Source organism: Eleginops maclovinus, chromosome 20, assembly GCF_036324505.1.
Source record: "Eleginops maclovinus isolate JMC-PN-2008 ecotype Puerto Natales chromosome 20, JC_Emac_rtc_rv5, whole genome shotgun sequence".
Classification (NCBI taxonomy): domain Eukaryota; kingdom Metazoa; phylum Chordata; class Actinopteri; order Perciformes; family Eleginopidae; genus Eleginops; species Eleginops maclovinus.
The window spans coordinates 6,298,482-6,320,224 of NC_086368.1; the positions used below are offsets into that span (position 1 = coordinate 6,298,482).

At 39.0% G+C, this 21,743-nt stretch overlaps 1 protein-coding gene across 1 annotated transcript in view; it reads right to left on the reverse strand.

Annotated features, from left to right (window-relative positions):
• The window catches only part of slmapa (sarcolemma associated protein a), a 65,197-nt gene that overhangs the window by 12,283 nt on the left and 31,171 nt on the right, over positions 1 to 21,743 (reverse strand). The window contains 18 exon segments of the mRNA XM_063910524.1: positions 115 to 215; positions 398 to 472; positions 793 to 918; positions 1,187 to 1,246; positions 1,655 to 1,735; positions 2,904 to 2,978; positions 3,319 to 3,378; positions 5,790 to 5,855; positions 7,863 to 8,012; positions 9,230 to 9,280; positions 9,811 to 9,979; positions 11,038 to 11,175; positions 11,272 to 11,412; positions 11,539 to 11,610; positions 11,732 to 11,827; positions 12,642 to 12,673; positions 12,676 to 12,703; positions 14,319 to 14,355. Of these exon segments, the coding sequence (XP_063766594.1) occupies positions 115 to 215; positions 398 to 472; positions 793 to 918; positions 1,187 to 1,246; positions 1,655 to 1,735; positions 2,904 to 2,978; positions 3,319 to 3,378; positions 5,790 to 5,855; positions 7,863 to 8,012; positions 9,230 to 9,280; positions 9,811 to 9,979; positions 11,038 to 11,175; positions 11,272 to 11,412; positions 11,539 to 11,610; positions 11,732 to 11,827; positions 12,642 to 12,673; positions 12,676 to 12,703; positions 14,319 to 14,355 (1,558 nt within the window).

The window sequence follows — 21,743 nt, forward strand, 5'->3', positions numbered from 1 at the left end:
GTCATGAAGAGTCAGAGGAGGAATCAGTAAGAGAAGGAAATCAGAGGGGCGTCAGACGGCGTTATGAGGAGTCAGAGGGTTAAAAGAAGGAATGGTTATGAGGTGGAGTGGTACCTCCTCCTGGGCGCAGTAGAGCTCCTCTCGGGTGGTGCAGATGGTGCTCTCCCTCTGCTCCCTCAGCCCCTCCATGTCGGCCTGCAGCTTCCCGAGCTGAGCTAAATTACAGACGAACACACACAAGGGAGTCAGGTCGGAACGAGGCATATTGTGAACATACAGGTGTATAGTATGGAGTGTGTGTGTGTGTGTGTGTGTGTGTGTGTGTGTGTGTGTGTGTGTGTGTGTGTGTGTGTGTGTGTGTGTGTGTGTGTGTGTGTGTGTGTGTGTGTTTACTTACTCTGCAGGTACTGGATCTGTTTGGTCGACTCTTCAGTCTGCTTAGAGTTACTCCTCCTCTCCTCCTCCAGCAGAGCTACAGACAAACAGAGTCATGTGATCACCATCCTAATCTGTGTACACGTCTTATTGAATTTCTCTGTACTAATGTATGTAGATTGCTTTAATTATAACTTGGTAGTGGGGGGTGGGGGTGGGGGGGCGGGGGGTAATTATTTTTATAGTTTAGATCTCGTTTTGCGGTATGATGCATTGAGAGTAATATTACACTTAAATACTCTAATAAGGTTAAAAATAAATAAGAACTTGTGGATCCTAATAAGAGCTTGCGTGTAGTCATGGCTACCCTACTATTTTGTGTTTATTGTAGTGGGATATTTATATGTCATTAATTACCTTGTAGCTCCAGACACCTCTGCTTGCCGGTGTTGGCTAGTTCCTGGGCATCCAGAAGCTCTCTGTGGAGGTGGTGGATGACCTGCTCCGTGTCTCCAGGCTCTAGCCCGGCTCGATTCAACTCAGCTACAATCATACAGAGGAGAAACTTTTCAAAATTCTTCCTCATTTTGAAATCTCTAAGCCCTTGTGATGGCCTGATCAAATACTACAAAACAAGACAGTGAAAAATACTAAATAAAACATTATTTAGTGACCTGCAGCCATCAACACTTCTAACGGCTCCACCGCATGGAGAGTTTAGTGAAATACTAGATGATGATGTTTAGAGTTCATGGTTTGTTAGTGCAGCACAGAGCAGGACTACACAGCAGAGATGAGCTGCCATGGTTACCTTTGAGCAGAGCTACTCTGTTCTGAGGTTCAATCAGCTCCTGGTCGTCCATGTTGCCGTCTGAAATGAGGAATTCATATAAAAAAAGGAATGAACAAGCTTACCAGGTGCTTAAATAAAAAACAAGGTGAAAATATGAATTTACATTTCTTTTGGGACTGTATTCACATATTTCTTTTAAAATAAAAACAAATAACAGGATTTTATTTTCAGCATGGTTCTAATTAGTGACTCACTGAATTTATCAAGAACATAATTTAAAAAAAGGTTTTGATTATTCCAGGGTGAAGTCATTACAGACAAACGCTATCTAGAGACATTTCAACACTATTCGTTTAAAAGGGATAGTTCTACAGCATAAAAGCCTTGAAAATAAACCTAACTAAAGAGAAATATGATAAAATAACCACAGTCAAACAGATGAGAATAATATTCCTTTTACGGTACATTTAGTGTATTTTTACTGACCTGACGTGTCGTCACTGCTGCGATCTTTGCTGGGACTCAGAGTGTCTGACATGTCGGACTCCTTGCCATCCGTCTGGTTCCCTGTAGACACACGCAGACCAAAAATAACCAGGAGGGGACAGATTTGGTATGGAAAACAGTATAAAACCAGCAAAAGATCCCAAAAGAAGGAAGAAAATCTGAATTACCAAAATAGATAGGCATTGAAAAATGAAAAGGTCACCGCACGTATGTGAACATGTGTCCCTGAGTGTGTAGTGAAAGGACTGGATTAGTGTGTGAGGCTGTGCGGGGTTCAGGTGGGGGAACAGAAACAACAAAGCAGCAGTTTAGAGCAGCTTCAGTCTACTCACTGTTTAACCGTAATGTAAATGTTTCTGTATTCAGTCTGATTTTGAGACACTGGCAGTGGGGACATTTTAGTTTATTCCTCACATCATCAAAGGACAGTTTAGACTTAATCTTAATGAAAGAATCAAGTTTAGAATGGAGTAAGGGTTGGGAAGGGGGAGACATGTAGTTGTGGCGGTTAAGATTACAGGATTGGGGAGGCATTTTTGTAATCAGGGCTCCAAAAGTATATAAAAATATAAAAGTTGATATGCATGTCCAGAGAATTGGTGTGTTGTGTGTCAAAACCCAACATAGCTGCTGTTGAGCCTGCGCATTGTGTGTGGGTGACAGACAGTCAGAGCTCTTACAACAGTGAGGGCAGAGGTCAAAGGTCTGAGGTCATTATAGTAGGATGTCTCCCTGTCAGCAGATTCTACCCTTTGTGACTTCACAGAAAGGAAGTCAATGTCGCTGTCCTCAGTAAACTCAAATACGTCAGGAAATCTCCAACGTTTGAATGAAACAAGTAACGAACAAGAACTGGAAAAGAAATATAATTGCTGATATGTTTCTGGGGGTTATTTTATACCTAACAACATAAAACTGTAAACCATTCAAACCACCACATCGTTTTTTTGGTTTTTTTACAAGGGATGTTTCAAACTGAAGCTTTATGTTGTCAAATGTGAACATTTAAAATATAATTTAAGAAGCATGTTTGCACCAGGAAAAGAATGGTAACAACCAATCAATAAACCATGAATATCTCTGCGGGGAAATTGGCTTAGATTACAATTGCATTATTCTAAAAAGAAATAACTATGTAAAGATATCTGCATTATACTACAAAGTATGGAAGAATAGATATAAGAAATATGTCCAAATATGAGTGTGTGTGTGAGCATGTGTGACATACCTTTGAGTCGGTCAGGGCTGGCCAGGATGTCGTCTTCAGCTGACTGGTTGTTCTGTAGGTGGGCGTCCATCACTTCTAAAACACACATGCACAAATATACAAACTTCCTTTAAATGCTCAGCTTACATTCATATTTATTTTGTTCAGAGCTTATGTTTAATATTTGGTTCAATCAACATCACCAATTGAAATTTTGTCCGAGAGAGAGAGCATTTTTACCAAACAATTATAGTAAATCCCCTCACCCATACAGCAGAAAATACACTATAAGGAGTACAAATCACAAGGGTAATATCCATTGGCATACAATAATCATAAAAGCATAAGAACAAATCCATGTAAAAAGTGATTTTACATCAGTCTCATAAGATGAATAATTAGTTTGAGAGTATTTGAAGCTTAGTTGAGCTCTTACCATCAAAGTTGGCCAGTTTGTGGATGGAAGAACTCACAGCCTCCTTCAGCTGTTTGACCGCTGCAGAGAAAAACACAAGGAAAAGAGAATGAGTGAATAAAGCCAATTTAAATTAGAAAGAAAACACAACATCTCAACCTCTATTTTTTTCAAATATGTCCCAAACTCTTCAAATGTCCAATAGACCAACTAAACATACTGGTAATACAACAAAAGGAAAGTCATATCGCCATTTCCAAGTGAGGTTGTGTTTTTTTGCACATTAAAAGAAACTGTTACGTTTGCCTGGATAGTTTTCTGCTGATATTACTTATTTAGTTGTTTTGTATATCACATAAAACATTCATTGTTGTAGCAACGTATTACAAGAAAAAGTGAGTATGCTTCATATCAAACATTTTTGTCTTTACAGCCACATCAGTACAGCAATAAGGTCAGGATAATACAACCTACATGTTAAAGTAAATAACATTTTTAGAAACGTTCAGACGCTTTTAACTTTTGCCATAATGCTCCTACAATAAACAAACCCCACAGGCCTGATCTGAATTTTTATTCTTGAAATCTTCCTGATCCATATAAAGCCGTACGGTCTGCACATAAGTTGGGTTTTCTAATTACAAAGAAGAGAATTCTGTGCTTTCTTTCCACTGTTTTCAGTGAAACAGCATTCAGTTCAAACACAGTAATTAGTGTCATCAGAGAGCACACGTCATCACACACCTCAGCCTATAATAACATCCACTTAGAACATTTCTACCACCCATGGAGACAGATGACAGATTACTACAACTTGTACTGCAACCAGCTACGACTTCAGGAAGAAGGACGGCTAGTGATGTTGAATAAGCAGTCGTGTAACTATTAGCTGATAACAAATGTCACTGCTGTTAAGAAACAAAGACTAGCGGAGATAACAGTTCAACTGGTATCAGAAATATATGAAGCCATAGAAACATTTCCACAGACTACATATTGAAATTGATTATGATCTATCGATTCTCTCCGTACAAGGATACTATAGAAAAAGGGAGAACCAAAAGAGAAGGATGGCAACAGAAGGACTAAAAGAGAGAAACTAGGAGGAGGTTGGTTAACTAGTCAGTAAACAGATACTACGCCAGCATGCCAAAAGAAATGTGAATATCTGTTAAAGAAGACGAAATGAAAAGTGTTTGAGATGAGAGCCATATAAAGTCAGAGTTAACAGTCTGTTAGAACAACATTTCACTAAAGCTACCAATGACCCAGAAACAACGTGACTATTAGACAAGAAGTTCAATGAGACGGTTCAGCCAGCAATGACAGAAACATACACGTTGCAGAAATTCTTCAAGTCTGTCTGTTTAAAGGGTGGCTTCACTCGTATCATAAAAAATGAAGATTATTTCACCCGAGGCAAATGTAGCAATGACTCCATTTCTCGCGACAAAAACACAAACTTCAATAAGCTTCAGATGTTTCCAAATGAAAACTCAACGGGACAGGCTGTGTTTATTCTGAATAACGGAGACATGGTTTCCTGAGAGATGCTGCTCTTGAGACTTTAAAGTGTAATTATTCTATGCTTTGCGCTTAAAAATGAAATGATATTCTCATTCATTACAGCTACTTGGGGTAAGCCATATCGGCTTGTTGAACTTTATAATTCAACATCTATAGAAGATGTCAGTGTTGCTTCACCTCTTGATTTTACTAACAAGTTCAGTGATAAAAAAATAAAAAATGATGATGAAAGAAAAGAATGATTGAAAAATGTATTTTAAAACATAAGGGCATCAAGAAACTAGATTTTTGTTGGCAAGTTGGCATCTTTGAAAAAGTTTCAATTTCATTATTTTCAGATGTGGTAAGCATATCAACAAGAATGATCATGGTGCTCCAAATGATGAGATGCTAACACAAAATAATTACATATTCGGTAAAAAAGAAAGAAATACATTTTCCATCTAAATCTTTCAGTGAAAAGGGTCCTATGATGCTTGCTCTGTTGTGATTTGTCTACTGCTTAGAAATGTCCTGCCCCTCAGCTGATCGTGTACAATGTTTTGGAGCACTAACCAATACAAGCGCAAGTGTTACATAGTGATGTCACTATAAGTAAACAAAGAGTCCAATGGAGGCGTTTGAGGCGGGGTATGATTGGTAGAGAAACTCCCTCTTTAGGGAACAGGGATTTTAGCCTTGGTCGACCATTTATATTCACAAAAAACCTTTATAACAAACTACAGGAAAGGGAAGACGCCCAAAAGCATAACGGGCGCATTTAATTATAGAATTCTGACTGATAGATTTAACTTTTAATTTTGAATGTTAAATAAAAAAGAGAATTTGAGATTTAGTTAACACAAGTACACAAAAAAGTGTTTCATTTTTGTCTTCTCCTGGCAGCATCTGTGCTTCCATGTGTGTTTCCCCATATTTGTGTGTGTGTCTAGCAGCATAGAGCATGTGTGGACGTTTGTACTCACGCGGACACTCAATCAACTGTTGGATTCTAGTCGAGTCTCCTCCGCTGTTGTTAACATGACAGTTGTCTGATAGGAACACAGAGCACCGACATTACTCAGATATCTATCAGGAGTGGAGCTGGGTATTTATTTCAGATGCTTTATAGACTCTGCTCATCAATGCCACATATCACCAAATCTATTATTCAAAAGTTGTAAATAACACAAAACACATTGTGTATTGATGCAGATTTCTGATTTGTGGATTGTTATTCTATTTATTATAGTTGTAACTGTGTTATGTTGCTGTGCATGCCCTGTAAAATATAATTTCCAAGTTTCTTAAACTGCATTTAAAAAATATATATTATTTGTTTCTTTTTCTATGATCATTTTTTGTCAAATATTAAAAATCACAAAATAATATTCCATCTTATCATCTTCCAATATAAGCTAGAAGTTGCATAAAAATACAGAAAATGTTTTAGCGTATTATATAGCCTTCATTGCTTATTTACTTATTCCACTTCGATAGTAAGTCTGCTTTATTGTGACAATGCACGAGTATACATGTATTTGATTATGTTCTGGAATTGATAAGCAGCATCAAAAAACATCTTCTTAATAAAGCTCCTCTAAATACCCAACCCTGTTTAGGGGGAAGATGAGATAAAAAAGAGCGGAAGACAGAAATCATGGCGGGAAAAGACAGACGGATACAAGATGGGTAGCAGAGAAATAGACAACTGAAAGGACAGAAAGATGCTCGGAAAACAAACGAGCAGGAGGAAGTCAAAGCCACACACGGCAGGTATTTACAGACAAATAAAAAGTCAAATAGAGTGTTACCGGACAGATGCCACAACAGTGTAACAGCAGACAGGACGTGGACAGGCAGACAGACAGCTTAGTCTCTCAGTGAGTCCAACACCTTACCACCAAAATGTGGAAATCACCGCCCAACTGTTAAGCCCCGACTAAAACTTCATGGTAACAATCCAGTCATCGCTTTATGATAAAGACGGAGAGGTTTCTGCATCACAACACAAACTCACAACTCCAGAGACAGAGTGGAAACTCAAGATGTAACCTGAAATCGACTCAACAATGGCAAAGAATCACCTGACAAAACAACTTAGCATTACATTAACCCATAGGTTTAATGTCTTCATCTAACATGCCTAGAAGACCAACAATACAGTAAAACCACGTTTACCCTCACGTAACCCCATCGTGTTGTTTTGTGTCTGAAACATCTTTTTAAATATAATGATCATAATTGATTAATCAATAGGATGAGAAATGAAACCGTCATGTAATCTTATTTTTATCTTTGTTTTTCTTTTGGCCCATGGAAATGGGTGTATGTGTATGTTTACTTACAGTATATATGTGTATGTGTATATAGCATTTTGTTTATTTGTCTGTATTTATTTATATTTTTTTTTAACCTGACACTGGATAACTAACAGGAGGCCTATTTGCTTTAGAAGCTATGCTTTCTGCCCTCCAGCTTCTACTCATTTTGTGTGTTTGTCGGTTTCATTCATTTCTGTATTATTAGGTCAAAATTCACTGGCAGGATGTTCGGGAGTGCAGCGCCTTTCTGATCGGTTTTTGATGATCAGTTTACAAGAAAAAACTACAAATAAATAAATAAAAGCTATTTAAAGTTTAACTTAAAATAGTCACTAGAATATTTCCCTTCATCATAAGCCATTTAAGCTTTTATTAAGTTATATCAATAAATACATCCCGAATCACCTCAATCAGGCAAACAAAAACTAAAAATGTTATTGTTTTGTTTTTTTATTGTATCTTTTTATTTAATAGCTTTTTTTTTATTTAACTAGTTTAGACTTCTTCCTATTTGTGCTTTTTTTTATACCGGACTGTTTACCTGGTGTGATCACGTCTGAATAATTGACAGAGTCGGAATTCTTCACTAAATTGAGCAAAAAAAAGGCTGTTATTTATTTTATGCATCAAATATATTCCCATTTGTTTACTGCCATGTTATGAAGCAAAGCCTGCTGGAGAACAGTGTTTTGTGTAAATTAAGCGGTCTATTTTTATGATAATCAAGCTGACTACCATCAGCATCTTCATCTTCACCAAATGCAGCATCATCTGTGTCAGTGTCTTCATCATCATCCTCGTCTTCCTCCTGGCTCTCAGGGGTCTGCAGGTTCTGTTTTTCCTCCACAGCCTCCTCTACTGGTCCGTGGGAGACAATGTCCATATCTGTCATGTGACCAGATCAGATATATATATACATATATAGGATTTTGTCCCAGCCAAACACATGTTCACAACCGAGTCGAAATGACGGCGGGTCCCTTTACAAAGTGAGCAGTGACACCTCCAGCATTCTTATTCAGTGTTTTCATTCAATCACCAAGAAGTCAATCAGGGACCAGGAGCTCTTTTTCCCCAGAGGAAGAAAAAAAAAAGTAGTGGACAGTTTGGCAACCGTGGAAACAACCACCAGATTATCCAGAAACCCTAACAAGAAAGCCACCGTGTCCGTGAGACAACTTGCCTGAAGACATGCATCACCATCCTGTCATTCAAAGGTCACATGTTTGAAACCTGGAGGCTTTGGCACCATAGTTGAAAAGATGGATTAATGATATACTTTGACTAAAAAACACCTCTCTGGCTCATTTGGTGGAGCTGGCGGCCCATGTACGGGGGCTCAGGTCCTGTTGAGTTGGACTCAGGTTCAAATCCTACCTGCGGTCCCTTTACTGGGTCAGCACTTTATCTACCCCTAACGCTAAACTGACCAAAAATAATTTAAGAAAATGATATCAACTGTGTATATACACAATCCAGTGTGTTTAAACAGGAACTTAGAAAATATCTCTGTGTTTAATCACAATTATTAGCCATTAGGTTTGATTTGTTGTATCAGTATTTTAAAGCAAGAGAGAATCATTTTTAATCAAAGATTTAAATTGTGGAAAACTCGACTGCTCTTAGTTCTTATCAAATTACCACTTCTCTGTCTGCAGCTGCCTTTTTATAAATCAATTATTTTTTTGTTTACCACTGCGCTAGTACTTGTACTCTTGTATTTTCACTAATTATACTGGTTCATGAATATTAATCAGGGAAAAATAACAATTCATTCTCTGTAAATTACTTAAGATCATGAACAAAATATACTAGACTAATGAGGACCGTAACCTCATCACAGGTCTTCTTAACTGTCGGAGGAAACCATCAAGCTACTTTAAACAAGACCCAAACAGAAGAAGAAGAAGAAGAAGAGGAGGAGGAGCCAGACTTCCACTGTGACGGACAGAGAGACGGATGAACAGAGAGCAAAATTAAGTAATGTGGACATCATGCAGGAAGTTGTCATGCATTATTAGTGCAGGAAGAGGAAGTGAAGTTAGTGAGACAAACGGCAGCGGAGATGACGAGAGTCCCTGAGCAGAGACATGTGCACTCACCCAGGCTGTTGTTTTCTTTTATGCTTTTCTCTTGTAGCTGTTCTAACCGCACTGTAAACAATAACAACAGCAGAGAGAAGAGTTGACTGACAGGAAGCCCCAGCTGAGCCCCGTGATTGGTCGAAAGCGAGACCTGACCCAGCCACTGGTTGTTATTTTCGTTCTTGTGTGTTAAAGTTAAAAGTGATTGGCTCGGACGATGCACGTTAAAGGTTAGGAGAAAACTGTGTGCTAGGACAAGAAAAAAAGACCTAGATGTTTAAGGCATATTGAGAATCATCATGCTACGTCAAATGATGAGAAACTAGGAAAAAATCTGATCATTTTAAATCCAAATTATGTCAATGGAAAACAATCTTTAAGTAGTATTCAGAAACAAAAATCCTTTAGGTTTTATTAATAATACAAAAGTGACTTACAAAGTGGATTTGGATCTAAAATGAAAATAATAAATAAAAAAGAATGAGAATACACATATATATTTGTGTTGTGGCAGAGTGTGTGTGTGTGTGTGTGTGTGTGTGTGTGTGTGTGTGTGTGTGTGTGTGTGTGTGTGTGTGTGTGTGTGTGTGTGTGTGTACCCTGCAGGGCGGCGAGTCTCTCGTTGGTGAAGTCGTTGTCGGCCTGCAGAGCTTCGATGCGAGCCTGGAGAACCTGCTCCTTCTCCTCCATCTCCTCGATCCGCAGCTCTAACTCCCTCTTCTCCTTCGCCCCCCGCTGAGTCAGCTCCTCCTGCCGGCCCTCCGCCTCCTGCAAAAAAGAGAGTTTAACGAAACAATAGCAAGGACTACAGTACGAAATGGAAAGATACATGTACAGTGATCAATTTGACTCTGGTCGCTCTTCCCATAGGGATGTATTGTGTATTTCGGAATATATAACACCAAAAACGACATTGGCGTGGCACATAGCCTTAGAGAATACTAACACAGATACGTTATCCCTGATCTTTTCGGGCCATAACAATTCAGGTTATCTAAAAAAACATGACAGCAACCAACCTATATGTCCTTTTCCTAATATCTTTAACATGACCAAAAAGAAATACCTAGGAAGTAAACCTGGCTGCCATTGGTGAGCTGACAACTCCTCTTGATAAAGCTAGTCAGATAGCTGGTTGGCCTGCTTGTCTCCGAACAGCAGCCAACACCACAATGTAATATGACATTACTGGTAGCTTTTTGATGGTGTAGCTGTTCAGTTGAGGACAAATCCACTGTTTTTGGTTTAAGAATAGAAGGAAGATAATGCCTTCCCCGCTGTTTGGGTTGTGATAGAAACTTCTGAAGCAATGGAGACTAAACTCAGAGAGACACGGGGAGATCTGGAACTTTGATGGCAAACACTGAAGTTTTATTATGAAGTGACAGCCGGAGAATTGACAACACATTTGCTGCAGCCATGAGACTAAACAAACATGGATCCTAAATCTAACTAGAGCTGTCGCACATTGGATAACAATTTATGCCAGGGAACCTACGTTCCAGATAAGAAGGGCTTCTAGACGTCCCTAAACAATAAACTATCTCATGTCAGCTTGTGCTCGGTCATAGACTGGCATCAACAAAGCGCCCAAGCTGCCCCTCTTTTAGGGGGATTACAGCAACCTGAAGGCCGAAGAACTATGCCATGGGAAGGCAGACAGAGGAATGAGAAAATGATGAACTGTGTCAAAGGTTACCTACCTAAGAAAAATATTCCAGTAGTAAGGTTCTTTCATCCAGGTTCTGACAGCACTACGCTTGCTCAACCATTGTTTTTTATAGATAGAGCATACATTAGTAACACCACACAGCCTTTGCAGGTACCTTAATTTTTTCAGTGAGCTCTTTGATCTCGTTGACGGCAGCGTTGTATTTGTTGGCGAGCTCTCTCAGCTCCTCCTGGCCCCGCTCTGACATCTCCTTCAGGTGGGTGCACTCGTCCTCCGTGTTACTGAGCGAGCGCTGCAGGACAGCAGTAACAAAAGAAAATTGAGTCCAATAGCTAAAAATGACAATGATCATCATAAAGATTGCATACAGTATATGTGTGTGACCTACCTCCACCTCTGACAGCTTCCTGACCACCTCAATCTTCTCCTGCAGGACTCTCCTCAGCGACTCCTTCGCCGTCGTCTCGTAGTTGTGTTTGTCCTCCTGAAGAGCCAAGAGCTCCTTACGGATCCCTTCCTCAGGCTGGGACTGTGAGAGAAGAGGGGAAGGATTTAAAATAAAAACATGATCATTTGTAATTGACTTTTGATCCATTTAATGCAGGAGAAAGTGTTAGTTCCATTATTAAATACTCCAACAGAGACACATTATTACCTTAGAGTAAGCCTGCAGCTGACTGCCCATCACCTCCAGTCTGGAGAGCAGGCGGTCTTCATCAATCAGAGCCTTGAGAGGACACAAACATTTTCAAAGTAATCTTAAATGAGAGTGTAAACTTCTGGTATTTCAGCAGCTGTTGAGATGCATCATGACATTTGGGATCGTACTATAAAAAGGTGTTTCCTACCTGCCAGCTGCTCTCCGAGGCCTCCTGTGTGTTGGCTAACAGACGCTGCAGAGTGGCGAGCTTCTGCTCCAACATCTGCTCTCTGTGTAAGGCCTCCTAATAGATAGAGAGGTGGGAAAACAATAGCTTGAATAAGAGAAATTAAATAACTAAAAAGGGAATTAAAAAAACAGGGTCATTTACAGAGAAGAAAACAGGGCTTAAAGTTGTAACCTGTTTTTAAATCAAAGAAAAAGAAAAGGCAATATTCAACCCCTGAGGGGAAATTGTAATGTACAGATAGAGAAAGTAAAATAAAGACATAATCAGAGTAGAGGTAAATAAAAAAGAGGGCATATGAAGACACAATAGCGACTCAAAGGGACAGTACTCTTGGGAATGGAAAATATCTGATTTCATGTAATTGGTGCTCTTCACATTATTAATAAAATATGATACTTTTGCCGGCAGTTTGAATGCGATCTTAGTTGACACATTTTGCTCCTTCCTTCATGACAAAGTCTCTCCGTGCTGGCTGTGATCAAGTCCTCAAAAAGATGAGGTAACATTAGTCTTAGTAAAGATTCCTAGCCACTTCCTGTGGGAATAATTTCCAACCACTCCTCAGCTTTAGAGCTTTACTGAGCCTCACTGATATTCATTTTCCTGTCCTGCAATGTCCCCGACTTGCTGATGGTACAATTTTGGATCTATGAAAAATCTAACGTTTTTGATTTGCTTTATATAATTAGGTCATTGCTAATCAAGAGAATATATTCTCTCTATAGATAGAGAATACCTCTATGAAAAGTGGTTCTCTGACATTAAATATGTGTTTCAACATGAACCAAACGTATATGTGTAGCTCATTTAGTGCTTCATTATCTGTAGTGTAGCTCCACAGAAAGACCAGTAGGTGTCAGTGGGTTACCTGTAGATACTGGGAGAGCTGGAACAGTTCTGAGAATACATACTGGGAGTGTTGGCTGCAACCTGGAAAACAAACAAACAAACAAACACACATCATGGTATGATATGTTGACAGCTGTCTGGAGTTCATTTGTTCATTGTTTGATTTGAAGGTGGGCTAATAGAAAACCCACAGCGGTCTAAAGCACAGCTGTGTAACACACACCAGGGAGCAAATATGTGAATGTATACAAATTTCACACACACTCGTTGATTAAGTATTCTGTCATAATTCATCTGCATTAGGGATAAGGGCTAAATCTCATCATAGGCCTTGTAGCTACCCTACATGGTCACATATACAGTAGGAATAATGATAAATCTACTGGAATATTAATTTAAGGAATAATTCACAATTTGTTCCGGCACACAACTCCAAGTGTGTGACAATGGGAGTGTTGGCTGCAACCTTCTGGATCTCAATGTATTTCACAACATGTTGAACCATTCCTAACATGACTTAAATGTTAATGAAAAAATGAAATGTGTGTATGCAGGTGCGTGTTTCTACGTGTGTGTTTAATTGTATGGGTCTGTCTTTTTAGACCTGGGGGATGCTGCTTTGAATTAAGACACTTCATTATGTTAGAGAAGTGGTTCAAATCTAATCACAGCTCTCACACACACCAGCTCCAGCCTGCATTCCTCAGACAGGTTACTGAGGCACTGTTGTTCTCACTGTTGCAGGGAAACACAGGGTGAGGCAATAAATAACGTTACACACACATATTGTGTTATCTGGAATTCAATAGCAAGCCTCCCACAATACCACAATGATGTGTGAATTATGTGCCATGGGGACATACAAATAACTGTTTACATAAAAAAAAACAATCTTGATGATGCTGCTGAGACGCTCATTAACTTTCCATCACCTGCATTTTGTGTGACAGTGAAGATTGTTTGGTTGCTTTATCAACTAGCAGGACAAGATGTGAGTTCATATGAGTGAGTCCGATGGAGAGGATAGGAGAATTTAGCAGTAACAGTAATCTATATGGGAAATGAACCGCATTTTGTGGTTGAGAATCAAGTGACTTCCCATTGGAAGACAACCTGCACTACCTTACGGTGTGTGTTATTGTTCAGAGAGTGTGGATGAGTTGAGTAGCTTTCAGCTGAGTGAACAATGATTTGACTGCTTAACTATGCTGAATATGTGCATGTAATATGAATTATTAATCTCCCTGGACAGAGAAATGTATTTCATTAAATTGATGCAGAAGTAGAAGGCACCATTGCGACACCTACAAATAAGTGCATTTCCTACCTATGATTTCTTAATATTTTTTTCCCTCAAAGGAGAACACAGGATAAGGGATTTACAGGGTGGATAAATATAATGTTGCAAACTAAAAATACTACTGAATTAAAATAGGACTTGAAACAGCTTTAAAGATAAAGCTCTCAAGAGCGGTCGTTGGGAAGAAAGCTCTGTGTGGTAGCAGACACTGGCAGCTATCCCTGCATTCCTCTATCAGCTGACTACTCCACTCAGTGTGTGTGTTTGTGCAAAGGCTACTCCTGTGTGAGAAACTACCCAACACACACAAACTCCTTCTCTGGGCAGCATGCACACACACTTCACACAGACACACCTTGCACACGGCACAGGACCACAACACTTTTGGTTTCTTACCTTGTCTACAGGTAGTGGTAACGGAGCCTGGATGACACTGAAAGACGGAGAGAGAGGAGAAAACACTTGGTCACCATGGGAACAGCAAAGAGGGAAAATGCATGGAGTAACCACGGTGACAGAAAAAGAAATGGCTCTTGAAGGTCTTGTGATGCCGTTTGTTCACCTCCTCGTTAAATACAAACCAGATTAGCACATCAAAGTGTGCACTTCACTGGATCCATGTTACTCTGAGGATTTTGATTAGCCTTGAAAATGTCTAAAATTATTCATGTTTCAGTATTGATTTATATATTGTGTTTCTTTCCTAATAGCGAAAAAAAGTCATTCACAACAGAGAGCACAACAACAAACAAATAATCAAATGTTTGGAGCAGAAAGCGCAAAGTTTAATACAGGTTTAGGATCAACGATTAAAGCTTAAAAAGAACAATTCAGATGCAAAGAGTGTACGAGTCGTCTGCACCGCAAAGCAACAACACACTTTTTATTGGTTCAAAGGGGACATATAATATTCATTTTGTGTGTGTGCCTCTACTGTGACATGTGTTAAAGTTCAGTAAGCTCTTTGTTTATCTCATACTGCCTGTGCTGCCACACCTCTTTTCAACCTCTGTCTTATACCAGAGCAAGTCTGCTCTGATACATAGTGATGTCATTATTCTATGGAAGTAAACAAAAGGAGTCCAATAGAGACGATTAAGGAAGGTGGGTAGTGTGTGGGAGAGAATCTTAGCCTTTGCAGACCATGACATGCACAACAATATATATAAAAACACACTACAGGAAAAGGAAAACCCCCGAAATGCATTATTAACCATCTTAAAAACACTACAAATTACAGCATGTTGATGTGATATTGCTAGTGTCCAATGTCAACTCTGACATCCACACAGCGACTCTGTACAGCATCCAGCAAAGTTCTGGTACAATTTCCATTTTAAAACCCCCTTTTAGAGGATGCAGTCTGATTTTGATGTTTAAAAATGTTACATCAGCAGGACTGTAGCAAGATGTAAGTAAAAGCAGGGCTCTGTTTATTTAAATGATTGCGTGCAATACAAATATTTGTCTCTATAATATGACTAAATAATTGTGATCTCATTTTTTATAATTGATGCTCAAAGAAAGCCCATCATCATGCAGCTCTACCCCTGTGTTTGATTTCAGAGGATGCAACAGTAGATGCTCTAAAATAACACAGACTGCACAGGCTCCCGGCTGAAGGGTCACACCCGCAGATAAACACGGCAGTGGCTGTTCACCGCGTTAAATCACTGTGTGGAGGTTATTATGTGGAAGTAACTGAACATCAATCAGTCAGTCAAGCATTAGTCTGGACAGGGAGAGTACTTACAGTGCAACACAAAGACAATTACGTCGTGACAGGTAACTCAGACGGAGGTGCCTGAAGACAGTCTCCACAAATGCAACGTTTGCCATCATCTTTCGTCCATTTTTAAGAACAGATCTGAACTAAATGTATCACAAAAGGCTACAATAATAACTCATTTAACCACAATGGGACTGTTTCATTACAGACGATGTGCTTTACTGTAGCAGACCAGGGGTTTGTTTGGTCACATAACACAGATTGTCCTTTTTTTTTTTATTCGCTTGCTCCTGCACGCCAAACAAGATGAAAATGTGTCTAGGTGGGTCTTAGAGTTAATATCGTCACAGTGTGAGTTGTTTCCACCATATTGTATCAATCAAAGGTTGACATAGTTACAGTTATGAGGGCAGTAAGTCAACAGAGTCTAGTTGTGGGGAAAGTTTTCCACCTTCACGTTGTTCTCTACATGAACAGGACCTTTGCCTCTTGGATATTTATATTGCGTCTGACAGCAACACAAGGTCAGGCAGGTTTGTTTAAGTGTGTGTGTGTGTGTGGGGGGGGGGGAGAACAGTCTGAGTCAAGGAATGAAGGTAAACTTGATTCTGGGCTAAATATAAGCCGACTGTTAATGTGTAACTAGCAACCCTGAGGAGTGGGGGAGACGGCTGAAGCTCAACAACTACAGTTTGAAAACATACCACCGACTCAGTGAGTTCATCCACACACTTTAAAGAGATACATCTTTAACCTATGCACAACTCAGAGACATGATGGACCGACCACAGTGTATTAATGTTTGAGCTGATCTGCTGTGTTTTGTTTTATTTTCCTTTGTATTTGATCTCGTTGTGTAAGGGCTTTTGACTTTCTCTCACTTACTATAAATAAGGGCAACCTATGCTACATTTCGCAGTGCAGAAAGATGTTTAAAGAATGAAAAAAACAAGGTAAGTTTAAACAAATGCTTTTTTCAAGAGGAGAAAAGATACAACATACGACTTTCCTATTCAAATATTCGAAATAGTTAACGGTCCCCATTTTATGTCTTTTATACATAAATATGTGTCCCCGGCAGTGTTGCCACAGTTACTTCGAAAAAGTAATCTGATTACTCCTTTAAAAAGTAACTAAGTTAGATTACAAGTTACTTTATAAGCTACATTCAGCAGCTGCCGACAATAGGGCAGGGTACAACGAACCTTAATGTCTCATCTTTAGCTGACTCAAACTCAAAGTAGTGACTGTATTTCCAGCTAGAAAACGCGCATCTCTCTCCTCCCTCCATTGTTGTTTTCGTTTGTGTCGCTGCGTGGTATTACAGGTGAGTTGTCCTCCTGCTGTAAACGTGACTTAATTGTCGCATAGACGTCACTCCCCGAGACGCAAGAAGAAAGCAAACATATATCTTTTTACTAAGGAAAATGACAAAAATAGTAACGCACAGTGGCTTGGATAAGTAACTTTAGTCTGAATACTGGTTTGGAAATAGTAACGCGTTAGATTAGTCGTTACTGAAAAAAGTGGTCTGATTAGAGTTCCCGGTGTGTAAGGAGACTCACAAAGTGTCAGAAAATACAACCCTCTCTCTTTTCCTCCTTACCCACATCTCTAAAAACGGAGGGACGAACAAACTGATCCAGATTTGCTGCCGATATGACGTCATATGGGAAATGTGGGCTGGCTTTACAATGAACTCCTGGCAACAACGGAGCTTTTTGTTAAAAGCACCAATGCTCACCCCTCTACCACTCCGCTCTGTGTATTGGTGTTAACTTTGTTAACATAAAATACGACTTAATATCTTTGTCAGTGTTTTCATGACTCAGATGAGAATCTGATATCTACATACAACATTGTCGGTGAAAAAGACAAGGATGAAATATAGGGAAAGATACTAGTGTACAATTTTTTCAGTCAATTCTACTTTAGTGATGGCTTATAATAGATTACGACGCACAACGAGGAGGTCCCCAATGACTGTTGTTACTTAAAATGTTCTCATTGAGTATGTTACGGTGAAAAAATTGAGTTGTGCTCATCAAGTTATATTGACAAAGAGTTGAAAGGCAGTTCATTTATTTTATTTTTTTAATGGTTGCTTTAAAAAAAACTAAAAGAACATTACAATCGGTATTGGCTGCGTCTAAATTAATATTTTTAATTGTGCTATTGGTTGAGAAATGTGCAATTGTTGTTAACAATTTACATTTGTTAAATTTAACTATGCCAACAGGGCTTTATTTATGCACAAACGTGTTTAAGCTGAACACCCAATCAGATTGACCTCTCACACTATCAGGCTCTGCAGCCATTCAACATGCTGCATCGACCAAAAAGCAGCAGACAAGGCCTGAATGATTTACAAAACAGCTGATGCAACTTTACCCTTGTCATAATTTCATAATGTATTCACAAAAAAGAGACCAAGAAAGAGGCTGAGATTGAATAAAAGTAAAGTAAAAGTAATTCAAGGCAGTTAATATGACTCTAAAAAAGCAAAGACATAAATAGAAAATAAACAGATTGGGATGGGAAAAAGACTTTCATAAGTGATTGCTGATTTATACTCGAGTGCAAATGTTACTACTCTTAAGACTAAGCTGATCATTTAATACAACTTCTAGACATTAAGTAGCAGTTTTCTGCAGAGTTCAGGGTTTCTGCTGCGGCTGTGCTCACCAGTGTGACAAATAACTTCCACAGAGCAACATCATCCATCACAGTGAACACCAGAGACAGATTTCACTGCATTACTACGCTGCGTAACGATCTCCAGACACTCCTGAAGTAACCTCCAGGAAATAATCCCCGTAAACATCTTCCCTTAGAAACTTCATCATCTCAAAAGATTAAAGTGGTGTTATCTTTTATCTAGTCTCTTTAGGCGGCTAAATGTCATGATTATAATGCAGTATACTACGGAAAGGGGTTAATCAAAACTGTACAAGCAATCTAGCTGTGCTTTTGAGTGAAACAAGTACACCCGAGGCAAGAAATAAACTAATTACTAGTGAACTACTATTGGTGAACTTTCCACCATCTTAATTTGATTTTTAGCTGAATTCTGGCCATTCGTTCCAATCTCAAATGATTGGCTGATGATTACACAGCAATTAAGCGTTTTTGTGGACCTGTTTTTAGACTCTTGTCATTAATGACTCCATCTGACTGCGTCGTTCCAAATATTTGTTTCTGCTGCATTCATTAAATCACAGTGGTCTGTTATGCTTTAATTTTTCATCACCGAGGCAATCACTGTGCAGAATGGTGTATTATTCATCACCACAGCCTGCAGCAGCTCTGTCACTCAAACAGAATCATCCCAGCGGGAGACCCATGTCCATAATGAGATTTATTTTTTGCCAGTTCCTAAAACAAAGTGGCATTAATCATGGCATGGTAGGGATTTGACAACTTGTAAGCCGGGGGTCTAACACAACCTAAATTGATGAGGTGTAGATGCACGGATGTTTCAGATATATGCCTTTTAATAAGGCAACAGTGGAACCTGCAGCATGGCTTTAGGGATAGAAATATCAGTCTGTCTGGCGAAGGTTGACCACTTTGGTCAAGAACTTCCGCAACTGTTGCTGGATTGTCATCCAATTTTCTCCTGACATTGATGATTCCCACACACTGTATCCTGAACTTTTTTAAATCCAGCTCAATCATAATTTACACATTTTAGTTTTTTTATGAAACAGAGAATTTCACTTTTTTAGCCAGCACCATCAGCAGGTCACCATTTAACACTAAGAGTTATGCCCATCATTTAGGACATTAAGCCTCAGCTGTACTCTATGTTTAGTAATAATTGGCAAATGCTAGCATCCTATATATCAAAATATAGGGTTACTGAGAAATTTGAAAAAGTAAAATTTGATGAAAAATTTGAAAAAGTCAAATTTGAAAAAGTCAAATTTCTCAGCTCATGCCGATGTCAACGTTTCTTCTTTGGTTTTTAGATTGTCTTTCTTCTCCTTTTGTACCTGGAAAACATTACCTTTTTTCCACATAAAACTGAAATGTTTTTCAGCTATTCATTACTCATCGAATGAGCACAAATACTGGCATAAAAATACTTTTTTTAAAATGTCTTTACTCTGCTGAACTATAACCTACTCATTGAAGAGATTTTCAGTTCCAACAGTCCGTGGTTGCGTTTGAATCTCTGCAGGCTCTAGACCTTTGAAGCATTAAAGCTTAGACGTTACTACTACTAAAAAAATGTAATTATCTTCAACACTTTGGTTTTTATTGTGAATTTTAAAAAGAGTTTGGCTTCTCTCGGGGCTTATCCAAGGGCCCTGGAGTTTATTGCTTGGTATTGCCAGGGAACAGAAACCATTATTTATGTCCTGAAAACTGAATTTAAGATAAAGCTTCCCAGCAGGTGTTTACTGCGTACTCTATCTTCATAAAGTAACTCACTTATCTTCCGTCCTCACCAAAACGCCAAGACCAGGCAAGCACTGTTCAGTAAATAACACACATTAAAAAAGGTGGAAAAAACCCACAACATAACATGACCTAAATTCACAGCTCTTTGACTAAGGCTCACAGGAACACCAAGTCCGTCCACACACACACACACACACACACACACACACACACACACACACACACACACACACACACACACACACACACACACACACACACACACACACACACACACACACACACACACACACACACACACACACACACACACACACACACACACACACACACACACACACACACACACACACACACACACACACACACACACACACACACACACACACACACGATCTATCAGAGTGTTTTGCGTGCGGTCCAGCAGAGACTGATGATGGAAAACACTGTCAGGAGTTTCCAGTTTCTGTGCCCAGCTCAAAATATTTCTACAACTCAGACCTGTTGTGGAGAGCTTTATGATGTGCAAGCTGCCTTAAAGAACATTCTGACCCGTCCTGTTTGTTGGCATTGGCTGAAATATGTATATAGAGTGTAAAAAAACTGTAAAGTACCAACAGCTGATAAACGTTCTAGCATTTTTATCCTCATCCTAAAATATTAATTTGGGTCATTGCTATAACATTTCAATTGTATAGTTTTTGTATTTTAACTAAATGTAGAACAGCTTTTTAATCACTCAAACTTATTCGAGAATTAATAACTACTTAATAAATGGTTTATCAACAAAGATGCCAAAAAAACGAAAATACAGTCCTTTTTTCATATCATAACAAATTGAATACATTTAGATACTTGTTTTTTTGATCTCATGGAAGAACTATAACTAAAGTGTTATATTTCATTAAAAAACCCTCCTTAAGTTTACCTCCTGGAAAGATAACTTACATTATCAAAAGCAACACATTTTCTTTTGGAAAGGATCCTTTTTTATTGCTTATTAAATCACTTTATAATCCTGGAGGACCTCTGTACTTGTGAGTCACAAGATGTAAACACACTCCGTCCTGTTTTAAAAGCAAGAACTACTGTATGCAACAACAAAAGATACAAATGAAACACACTTCAGGTTTAGTATAATTGCGTGTTCTCATCTGCAGAGTGCATGAATAACAAACCCAACAGTTGTCTGAGCATACCACACCAAACAAACTCTGTTGCAAGTTTTCTAACAAATGTCAACCACTGAAGACTTCCAGCTTCATTTCTTCACAGCATGTTGATCTCTCAGTGCCAAAACCCATGAGAGTAAAGAGTTTAGGCGCCACATATCGTCGTAAACAAATCTAAAAAAAGCTTGATGAACAACACAGAGCCTGATACGGACCGTACGAGTGTAAAAGCCCTGGTTCAGATGGTGGACAGCAGAAACGTTACCTGTCAGGTCTGCTTCCTGTGCGTCAGGTGATGATTTGTCACAGGACAAAGTTCACTGTTCCTCTATCTCAGCCTGACTCGGCTTGTGGGAAAATAGATTCTCCTTTCTTACTTCATTTTCTCTCCTTGTTAAAGAGCGTGATTAAAGTCATTCCAGAACAACTTTGTTTCTTTCTACTCTTTGCTGCTCCTCCTCTTCCTCTGAGCCAAACAGCTGATTCTCCTTCTTTAACTTGTGCAACTTACTA